This window comes from Xiphophorus hellerii, chromosome 4 (genome assembly GCF_003331165.1).
Source record: "Xiphophorus hellerii strain 12219 chromosome 4, Xiphophorus_hellerii-4.1, whole genome shotgun sequence".
Lineage (NCBI taxonomy): Eukaryota > Metazoa > Chordata > Actinopteri > Cyprinodontiformes > Poeciliidae > Xiphophorus > Xiphophorus hellerii.
Window position 1 is genome coordinate 8,851,673 of NC_045675.1, and position 12,205 is coordinate 8,863,877.

Sequence of the window (12,205 nt, forward strand, 5' to 3'; positions counted from 1 at the left end):
TTCCCAAAATTATCTGTTGAACACATACTACCATGAATAACTTTGATTTTTATTACTTAAAAATTTGTGTGATTGTTATACAGTTATACAAACTCAACTGTCTTATAACCATGAATGAAAACTCACCAGTTTAAGGGCAAAGAAGAGACTGAGGAAAACTAGACAGCAGAATATGGAGAGGCCCAGCAGAGCCAGTGGCTGATACTGGCTGATGCAGGAGAATCTGCGGTACAGTGCCTCATTTTTGAGCTCCTGGTTATTCAGCAGGTACTTTCCCTTGGCTGGCATGGCTAACACTTCCTACAGAGGCAAAGCAGTTGTTAACAAGTAGCTGCAGAACGCAGAAGTGTGTGTCTCCAACACTTCCTTTGAGTAAGCACAACAAAAGTTGACTATAAAAGGAAGCAAAAAAAAATTACCAACCTTTATTTGATAGGACCGTGGTGCTAGCTCATGACAATCAAGTAAAACTTGTGTCTTTCCTTTGTCGTGGCATCCTTATTGTTTTGTTGTCTGTCACAGCTTTGTTGTAGCTCCCTCCAACACTTGTTCCCTTCGTTTCTATCTCTCTGTGTCGCTCTTCCCTGTTGCTAGTCTTTTTTGTGTCTTTTATCCACTATCTGGTGTTGGCAAGCAAGCCCGCCTCATCCTTTGCCAACTACTGTGCGTTGCTCCCGTCAGTGGGTTTGAGTAATAAAGCCCAGGGCTTGGAGACACAAAAGAGGAGGGAAGATTAAGTGAGAGGAGGGAGGAGGGCTTGAAGGAAGAAGAGGGAAAAAAAAACAGGAGCTGATGAGGAGTGCAACAAAGGTCAGCAGAGCTCCGATGAGGATTAAGGATGTAACGGAGCAGATAGGTAGTCCTTACAGGCACCTGGAAGGAAAAGGCAATAATAAGAACAACAGCATTTTAAAAGATTAAATTGTTTCAAACGTGACACTTCAAAGTCATAGATCAATGTCTATTCTTCTTATTCTGTGAAAATGCAAAGAGGTGTTTTGTGTAATCATTTAAATGTGTATTTACTATTTATTTGACTCTTTAGCAGTCTGGTTTAAGAACCACGCACAGTACAAAAACAGCTCTGGTCGGTTATTGGACATTATTTACGTTTCAGAGGCTCTGCTCCCATTTGAATGTCTTCACTTCATTCCTAAAGATAGTGTTTTAGTTTTATTTGGTAATTTTGAACCAGAAAAAAAAAAATCAGCATTGGTCGTAAGGATCAACTTGTAGTTGCAGCCACTGTAGAGACAGGAGCTTCAAAATGGTCTTAGTTTCTCACCGTTTAGTAAGTAAAGGCAAAGAGTTACATTTGAATCAGACACTGCAAAACCGATCAGAGAAACAATAAGAGGTGAAAACAGAAATAAACTGCAGAGACCAATTACAGCTCAAAACAAAACATCTCAGTACTATTTCCTGTTTCAAAATAAAAGCTCTTTCTTCTAGTTTAAATAGGCATTTCAATAAATCCTAATAATTAACTTACATAGCTGGTTGTCTTAAGTTAACTCAGACTTGTATGATGTTTGTTACTGTTCTTTAACACCTAACATTTTATAACAACTTGGCTTTATTATTTGACAGAACGGTACCTCCATATGCTGATAATAGACACTTATACATTTTCTGTTTCTGCCGACATTAACCTTATAAATAAAGTCACTTACTGGGTCAAAAGAGAGTTTATTCTTTTAGGTCGTAATAACCTGAAATACGTTATTTATCTCTTGATGAATTCACAGCTTCAACTTCAAGAGCTTGTGAAAATCCAGACAAAACCATAAGGTATTCAAGTTAAAATATTTGCTCTACACCCTACAATCAACTCAAAATAAGCTCTATAAATAAAATTGAGCTGACTTGAGAACATGAGCAATCAAGGATTTACACATTTAAGTAGTAAATCTACCCAAGTTAAGACTTTTGAATGAACACTATCTTTAAATTAATTCAGGTTGAAAAAGTAAATCCGTACTCATTTTTAAAATGATTATTGTTTTCATGTTTTAACATACTAAGGTACAAATTATCAGGGAATATATGACTCAAGCAGACGGCTGTGAGAGTGAAATATAAATATCCGGACTGCTCAGGGAAGGAAAAAGCTTATTCATACCTTAACTACGCAACGGCAACAATAAAGCAACCCCTTATCTCTGTTTGTGGAAGGGTTTTAGCTCATCTCTGCCACAACGGTCAGCAGACACAGTCATGACTTCATCCACAACTAGGCCAGCTGCTTTGGAGTCATTTACCTAACAATACACAGTTGTGGAGTTACCACTTAAACAGTCACTCAAAATCTTTTAATTTGCACTCAGCTGAACTAACAAGACTAACCAACAAACCCACATACAGTATGTGGCTGCTCTGTGAGATGCAAGAATCAAACTGAATTGGATGTAGCTTGTGAATTTAGACAAACTATTATTACAGCTCACAAACTGGAAAAATTACATCAATTTGAGTACCAGGTCATAAATTAAAGTAAGCAGAAGTGTTCAAAAGACCCTTAAATAGTTTACGTTTGATATTGAGTACTAGTGTTTATATTACGTGATTTCTGTTCAGGGTTACTTTTGTCCCTTAAGCCAGAGGTCTCCAACCTTTTTGTCACCGCCGACCGGTTAAGACTTGGCAATTTTGCTGCGGTCCGGGGGGGGCGGGGGTGTGTCACTCAGCACAACTCTAAATGTTTTTGCGCCGATTTTCCCCTTTTGACGATCTTAGAGTGTTCCGAGTTCTAAGATTGTCGCTTGCAATAATGGTAACGATCCTCCTGCAATGTGAGACGTGTCACGACTGATCTGGTCCAGTCGGTAGAACGTTGGTACCGCTCCGATGTAAAATCGGGCATATTCAACATTGTTTTGGCCCTTTTATCGCAGACGCAGTTTTTTAACGCAGTATTCCCTGACGGGGAGCGAGAACGAAACCTGGTGAATGTGACAGGTAGCCAATCAGAAAGCGCCGTGACGCAAGCAGGGCGGGAATACCAAACAGCCGACATCGCGCAACTGAGTCCGGTTTAGTGCACAGTGCAGCAAGTAGTGCGGCTCCACCCACAGTCATTTATCAAACGCCTTTTCTTTTAGTTACGTCTTTTATCACTTAAAATGAGTCCACAAACTATCACTACTGCTTCTACATCGTCATCCGTGTTTCACGTATGTATGTCGGGGGTTTTACGGGATTTTCTTCTGGAATCGGGATGTTCCTGAGTGGAATCGGTTCGTGTGTGGTGTGTTGCTCCTGCCGTGTGGCTGGACACACGAACCGATCGAACCTGTTGTACTTTTACCGGATCGTGTGTGATCACAGAGGTTTGGAAAATCGGCCGACGATTCTTAAATCGTGCCATGTGAACCAGACTTAGCTCCACTCCTCTCTGACTCCAGAGAGCCCTAACGCTCTCTGACTCTGGTCGCTATGGTAACGTTTACACATCCCTTCAAAATAAGATACAGATGCGCCACAAAACAAACATTTTATTTTCATGAAAATTTTAATTCTCGATAGCGGAAAATTAATGGGAGCCCTGAGCTTGTTTCTCTGCAACGAGACGGACCCATCTGGGAATGATGAGACAATAACACCCGAGGTGTGTTGCTTATGCACAGGGTGTTTGGTCTCTACCTGGCCAGGCAGTTTGAAGCCTCATTAGCGAGCCGGTCACCATATCATGCAGAGCGGGCTTGGACTGTGGGAATCACCTACCGGGATAAATCCATCCCCCTGTCTCTTCTCTGGGCCTTTTCCCCTTCACAACGAAACTTTCCAAAGACATCCGATCCGTTTCTTACTCATTTTTGCTGCTTGTGGGCTCAATGTTGGCGCGCAAGACGTAACCGAGGGAATCCGGTTAAAGGATTTTCAAAATAAATGATCCTTCAGACTCAGATAATACATAAAACGGAAATATTTAATTATTTCTTGCGCAGCCTGGTACCAATCGGTCCACGGACCGGTACCGGTCCGCGCCCGGGGGTTGGGGTCCACTGCCTTAAGGCATACCGTAGTTAGGGCAGTGATGACGTCGTCACATTGCCGTAGCCAACGTTGCTGATATCTGGTGGGGAGGTTCGGGAGCCGAGCCACTGTGCAAACACGTGGGGGAGACTTGCAAGATGTGTGTTCTCCTTATAAGTGCCCGTCATTGATAAGTAAGTTGCGATATTTGAGTGTTTACTGCAGCTAAATGAGTGATTTGAAGTTTATTCGTTTGCTATTATTTCTATGCTATTATTATTTCTGTTGCTAAGTCCGAGCTATCTGCTATATGTGTGTATTGTAGAGCGATGTGCTGAACATGCATATCTACTTAGCGGGCGCAGAGGCATGGTTATTAGTTAACTTGTCTTAGTTTTGCTTATTAATAGTGATTTTGAGGTTGAGCTTATTTAGGTTTTATCTATTTCCTTCTTAGTTTATCTAGGGTATAATGGCATGGTGTAATGTGTAATGATAGGACACTTTGAACTTATTTTCTGTATTTTTGTTTATGTGAAAACAAAAATACAGAAAACCACACACTCACCCAGACACACCGAAAAAGAACATTTATGCCCATCCATGTTCAATTGGATCAAGATCTGTAATACAGTTTGGAATACAGAACAATTTAAAGGATCCTGCCTCGTGTCTTCATTATTCCATCTGCTGCACCTCATCCTAACATCTGGTCCTAAGCTGAATCCTGGCCTAAATGGTGTTCTGGCCGACACTCCAGGTTCAGAGCAGTGATAAACTCGAACAGTGCCTTACAATCCTTCAACCCTAGAGCAAACGCACCTACAAGAAGTATGAGTTGTGTCTAAACAATTTCATTGCCAAAGGAATTTTTAGGACCACTAACAATGGCATATTTTATTAGAGCTCGGTTTGATAGACCAAGACAACTTGGTGAATTATTATGAAGTGGAAGAAGAATTACATATATCTCTTTTTCTTTTACAAATAAAAAACTAAAAAGTGTGTGTTTATATTCAGTCACTTGTTGTCTTTGAGCTTCAGCTAAAATCCAGTACAACCAACCAACTTAAAAATTCATCTTACAAGTAAAGTCCAACTCTACTTAATTCCAGTGTAAATTCAGCTATTCCATGTAACCCCCCTAGGTTTGTTGGAAGACATTATTGAATAAACAGCATGTAGGTATGTACTTTATTAATCCTCTATTGTATTACCACAGTATCATCAAAGAAAGAGCACATTAAGTAACTTTGGAGCAACTGCAGAGATCCACAGCAGTTTACATGCAGCATTTTCCACAAACATGTCTAAACTGGTGAAGATTTTCACGTTTTACAGGACATGACAATCGTAAGTGGTTAGGTAGGAGGAAACTGGACTTTATTGTTTTTGTCTTTCATTCAAAAGGCTTCTTCAGTTCAAAAAAATGGTTGGGGAGTAGCAGGAAATAATCTAAGAACAGTCAGACTATTTGAGTTGTTAAAGTGTCTAATGCATTTTCTCTTGACCCAGGTATCATTCACATCCAGTCTAAGTGACCTTTTATTGAAGAATGGGGAATTGTTTTATTCTCTTTATGTTGGAAGAGACGTATCCTGTAATCGCAGTCAACATTGGTTCTAGATAATACTGACTTAAATTCATAGAGAGTCATGAATAATTGTCCTTCATATTACATATGTTCCAAATTAAATAAGCCAAAGTCTGTGGTTGTTGCCTGAAAAAAAATGCAAAAACATTCTGGACACTTTCGTAAAGCACTGCTGCATACGTCAAGTTTTAGTCGTAACAGAGTAAATTATATCCTTAATATTCTGTTGCATAGACAACAATCGAATTATAATAATATAAAACAAAACTCTTTCCTTTACGTTCTTGTTTTTTAAAATGAAGCGTTTGCTTTGTGCTGAATAGAGGATCACAATGTACCTGAGTCTGGGAGATCATGCTGGGTAAGCTCTATATGAGTAAACAAGGTGGATATAAATTGTTATAGATCGTCCTTATCTCTTCAAACAGCTAGAACTCTATAGCTGCAACTGATCCTCATAATTAGGCTGAACTATCACTGAGCATCACAGCCACAGAGCAGAAACAAGGACACTGAAGCTGCTTGTAGGGATTTAGAGATATTACTGAATCATTCAGAGAAAAACAACGTGAACTTCGCTCTGCTGTCAATAGAAAGCTCATTTCCTGCTCTCACTCTATTTCAGTGTGTGGAGGGAAAGGCACAGCTTCATGTTTGTTTCCAGCATAGCAACTGTGACAGATACTATGTGCCATAAAAACTGGGATACAAGAGGAGGAAGGACAAAAGATAGCAAGACAAAGAGCAAAATGATGTTGGAACCATCATTTACTGTGCTTTAGAGTCTTAGTGATAAAATTCCCTGTGGCCAATGCAGTGATGCTCCACCCCACCTGTTGTCGTGTATTGCCAGTCAGCTGGCTGAAAATAAGCTATGACACTTTCCTCTCACTTACAAGAAAGGCTGATCCGCTATTTGGAAGCATTTTAAATATCTCTAGCTAGTTATTTGAGCAGAATGTCAACAAATTAAATGAGATACCCAGGTTTCAACCAACCAACCAGGTTTCTCTCACTCTGCTATGATTAATTTTTTAACCTATAATTATTAAATGCTTCCAGATGCAACAGATGCTCTTATCACTTTTGAGTCATGTCTATAGTGTAGATAGTTATCAAAAAATGTGTCCTCATTTGAGATTTAACTTCCAGACCTAATGGAGTGCTGACTGGAAATCACCTCATGGGTAATAAACTAATGTTATCCAGAGATCATATCTTTAGCAAACCAACTCCCAATTCAAAACCTTTTATAGAGAGCTGCAAATACAGATCTTTTTCCACAGCAAATCACTTTGCTTTTATGACTGTCTTTGTGCATGCATTCAATGAGCCAGGACAAAAGAGGACAAAGAGTGACCCTGGCCTCAAGAAGAGAGAAAAAAAAAGGATGAGCAAATGCATTTCCCAGTCTGTGCTGCAAAGTTCCAGGGTTAAAGGTGATTTTGGTAAAGAAGGACCAAACCGATTCACCTAAAAACTTTGTGGAGTACAGAGGTAACTAAGGAGACCCACCAGATTTTTCTATTTTAAATTCCTTAAATCAATGTCAAATTTCAATTAAACTAAGAACTTAAAGATTTTACAGGTTTTGTTTTGGACACATTAAATTAGCTAAAAATAATTCTAGATATATAACTTTATCAATTAAATATTTCAAGCAACTTAACTTGAAATATTGTTAAATGTTTAAAATGTGAATTCAGTTCATTCACAGATAAAATAGTTACTTGTCTACTAATCATTTTGTCACTACCATTTTGTTTCTAACTAAAATGTTGCGGTTCTGGACTGTGAGGATTGTCAGGAAGCAGAAGATGCTCATCTTGCATAGATTCAGGATTCTATTTTTCAGACAACACTTTAAAGGAAAGAAAAATAAAGCCAAACACAGCTATTCACACAACTCTGAATTATTGCCATTGAGGTCCAACGTAAACAACATGAGCGTATACTTGACTGGCATTTCATAAATCAAAACAACAATGTACTCTCATTCTAAAAATATTAAAAACAATATGTCATTCTGACACATTTTGTGGCTTTATTATTTATCAGAAAATAAGTGTGCATTGTGAAACACGTGAATCAATGTAACTATCACTTTTGTCTGAGTGAACAGTACGAGAATCATCAGGGTGAATAATTTGGTAGTGATTTAACAAAATTACTCATGAATATCAAGTTTTTTGAAATCCACATTTTTGGTTTATATGCTAAATATCATTTTAAGAAGAAATAGGTTGTAGTGAAATAATGTCAATTACATCCTAATTAAATCCAGTTATTTAATTCACCATAAAATCCAAATAAATATAAGAAATCATTTTGTGGAAGGCTTACACGCCTCTTGATGCTGAATGCTTGATCTGATGGTGTTAGATTTGTTTTTCTTATTAGTTGACCACTTGCAGTGACTCATACGCTCTGTTATTAACACACATCCTGGATAATTCAGATATAGTCACACAAGCGCAACAACAACCGCTAACATCTGGTATTGAAATTTGCTTTGAGCCATCAAGATGACAGATTTCACATGACATGCTCTGCAACAAGTGTCAACAAAGATGTTCAACTTTTATCTCCAGATTAGAAAAATGGTAAAAAAGGAGAATAAAACAAGATGCTTAAATCCCAACTAAAGTAACACATCTGTGTCCTGATGTAGGGGAACAGTCAAGATTTTACACTCTTTATAAAATCGTCATTATATATAAGGAATACATCAAAAGCGTTACACAGGCTTCATGGATGTGGCGGGACTTAAATATCCACAAAATGTGTTTCTCATCCATATAAAGTGGAATTTTACATGCACCAACTTATAAGACGAGACAGGAAAGACGGTTACAGCAGCTTAGTACCAAGCAATGATTACATTTAATTATCTTTACCTTGAATAAAAATATTCACTTCACAAAATATTCACAAAAATAGTCACTTATGTGACTTAAATATTTAGTAGGGATATAATATTTCATTATTTTTTAATCAGTTTGCAGAACAAATATCCAGGTCAGATCAGGTTAGTATTTTACGGCCTCCTGTAATCCTGCAGCAATATAAAAAATCCTTTCTATAAATAGAAGACTGATCTATGTACAGCAATGCACACTTGTGGATTAGATTATCATACCCTGCCCCTAGCCATGTCTCCTCATTTCTCCCAGTACTGGCTACTGGTATTAAATTAACCGCATTCACCAGAAGGAGTGACTTGCACCTAACAATATTACCAGGATGCTATTCCAGCAATGATTTAAGCTTTAAATGCCTCTGCTTATAATAAATACAGGAAGCACAAAAGAGAAAACAGTACTTGGAAGCTGTCTGTTATTAGTAAAATGTTTCACATGCACTTATATATAAATCAAGCAACGGCTGAAACTGCTGCAAGTGTAGCCATCTGTTTTTCTGCTTGACACAAACAGCAGGTAAAAATAGGAATCTATTGGTTTAAAAATATATAGAATTTAAATCTAGACATATCAGCCAAGGGACAAATCCAATAGTGAAATAGCCCTGATCAAATTAGTCTGAGCCATTTCCTTCTCATATGCCGTTTGGATTTAAAAACACCTGCATTCCCTCAAAGGAAAATGTCACCATAATCAGGAAAACACTCAGTGTGACTGTCACAAGGCTCAAAAGGTAATAAACTGGTATAAATGCGAATGCAAATTCCAATAAATTACTGTATATAAATGGTTATTATAAGAATGTCAGTTGTCTCAATATAATTCAAAATTAGGATATTATTACAATAACAAAAATATTTCAGCTTATTTTCAGCTTAATTTAGCATAAACCATACAATTTTAATAATAAACCCAGAATAACTTTACTGTGATTAGCATACTACCATAAAACATACAGCCATACTTAAAAAAAAAAAATCTGAATGTGTTTCGATGAGGCTCATTTGTCAGATTAAAAGTACATGTTGAAAATAACACACTTTTCATTAATCTCATACTTTTGTATAATTTTTTAATGCATTCTAAGCTGAAATGTGTTTTCATTAGCTGTAAGTGAATATCATAATTAGCAATTTGAAAGCCTTTCAGGATGAAGGGCTTTCAGTTCACACAGAGCTTTGTGAGATGCCTGTCAGAGTTATGTGTGAAAGGCTTTCAAACATCAGTTTATGTAAAAAAAAATAAGAAAAAAAGGTGAAACAAAGTTTGAATTCTTTGGTTATCTCACTCAAAAGATCCATATGTGTGTCATTGTGCAATAACATATGTGAGTCAAGACATAGATTAGTTAAAAAAGGGAGAGAATATATCAGCACAGCGCCACGCTAGCAGATTAGGGTGATAACACAGGTAGGGTAAGAGTTAAGGGAATTTAGGTTACTAGACAGAATGCATCAAACTTTTCAGGTGCAGCACTAGCAGAATGCATTGCTGCACCCTCACTGCCTCTTCTAACCCCCAGGTGCAGAGGTTAGACATGCAGCTGCAGTATAAATCAAATGTAACAAAAATGAGACACAAAGAGCCGTGTAAGTGTTCACTGAAGAAACACCTTAGGCCTCATGGATATTTCTCTGTCGTTTTAAGAAGACAGGCATGTCTTAGTACGTCTTGGGTTTTATCATGTGTTGAACAGACACATGATCAGATGCTAAAATAATATAGCTTTGTAACTTAACTCTGCTGTAAACATCTACAGAACTTTATCCCTGACATTTGTGGTGTTCCATGGTCCTAATGATGTTTGTTTACTAATATTCTCTAAAAAAATATATATATATATATTTTTTGAGATTTATAGAAAACAAAAAAATTAAATTACACACAGGTGGATTCTTTAGTTAATTCAGTGACTTTAGAAGACAATTGACTGCGAAAGATTTCACTTAGAGGTTAAAGACTAATTAACACTGGACAAAATATTGTGAATATAAAGTTGAATTTTACATAAGGCAATATTTAGTCAGTCGGACAGTCAGAAAATGCTCACACCAGATCTTTCCCAAAGTGCTTAAGGAAGCACAAATGAGAGAAAGGAAAGAGGAAAATAGGCATGTATTGCAATATTACCACCAGCACAAGATTTTCTAATTCCATGTAGCCCTGGGCATGATAATAATGGACACCCCATTGAAATGAAGAATAGACACAATCTGTTCCAGCAACAGGGATCATTGTTTCCAGCTGATGTCACCAGCCACATCCCTGATTCAGGTTTCAAAACGTACCACACTCTTTCCCATAACACTGGAGCAAAAAGGCGCCTTTTTCACCACCACCATAATTATTCCTCAGCAGTCCAGCCAGCTCACTACCACTATCCCACTCAGAAAACCTCAACATCTGAAACCAGTACAGCAATGGGAATGTTTACGCAGCTACAAAGAACCTAATGCAGATATCATGCTGCACCGCTTCAAAAGAAATGGATGACAGCTTAAGGTCAGTGTGACGATGGTAATTTTCCAGATGACTATCAAATTCGGGCTGTTGACAGGGCCATCTGGTGCGCGTTTCCCACAATCTACTATTATATCTAAAGTTAAATGTTTTCATAGTTCATAGTGTGCATTGCATTGGTTGACTCCTGTCAAAAATAGCATGTTGTTAATGTGCATGAAATTACTTTAAAAACTGAAGCTAATTCTAAGAAAAGTTAAATTTGCACAGTACATTACAAATACATAGTTTTGCAATCAAAAGAAAGAAACAAAGAATGAAAGAAAGAAAGACCACATTACTAACCTTATCTTTAACATAAATTGAAATACTGTTAAATATATGTGTGTACTCTATTTTCTGTACTAAAAATATATATCACTATCACACAACTGGTAACTGAAACATTACTAAAAATTAAAACATACCTAAGAAGAGAGAATCTCAAGTCAGTGGTTTACATCAGCCCAGCAGCTTCTGTTTCTATACATGAAATAAAATACAATAAATAAACCTAAACTAGCGACAGAGAAAGACATTGATAGACCAGTTAACAGTTGTAAAATTCAACACAGCTGAAATGCACAACACTGAATATGATAACAAATGCAAACACATACAAAACACGACAAAATTAGACATAAAATCTTATATATAATTAAATTTGTCTAAAACATGTTAAAAGATAATACTTGTGAAGAAAACACAGGGCTGACCCTAATACATACCACAGTTACAGACAGCAACAGAAAAAGTGGATAAGCTGACTGTTACTGGTTGCTATGGTAACCACCAACTGTTGAGAGTAATATAAATTATGTAGCAATAAAGGAAAAATAACTTTTTGACTACACTATATAAATTTGAAGAATAAATAAACCAAATTTGTCAAACTTCCCATTTGTTATAACATTCAAATAAAACCCAGTTACACATATTGTCAAATAACAGACACTAACAGGCATGAAATCGTAAAGCTACAGTGCAATGCAAAAGTATTAATAACTGTTTAACTTACACATTTAGTCATGCAACAAATGTTAACTTACTCTAATGGGATTTCTTGTAAATACCAATAAGAAATAGTGCAAAAAATATTACCCAGTCTTAGAGATTAAATTGTGTCTGCACCCAGGACACAAAATACCACAACTTCAAAAGCCTCGGCTGAGCAAGATCTCTCTAAAGAGACGTCTTTCCAATATTGTAGACGCTA

General features: G+C 37.1%; 1 protein-coding gene across 3 annotated transcripts in view; it reads right to left on the reverse strand.

Annotated features, from left to right (window-relative positions):
• Positions 1-12,205, reverse strand: part of adcy7 (adenylate cyclase 7) — a 66,021-nt gene that overhangs the window by 32,218 nt on the left and 21,598 nt on the right. For 2 of the 3 annotated variants that reach the window (XM_032560298.1, XM_032560296.1), the window contains exons 2-3: positions 424-873; positions 127-300 (exon numbers count right to left, since the gene is read on the reverse strand). In XM_032560298.1, coding sequence (XP_032416189.1) covers positions 127-288 — 162 coding nt within the window. In that variant the 5' untranslated portion in view covers positions 289-300; positions 424-873. Of the gene's footprint in view, positions 1-126; positions 301-423; positions 874-11,417; positions 11,473-12,205 lie in introns of all 3 variants that reach the window. The other variant, XM_032560297.1, reaches the window with a different exon arrangement.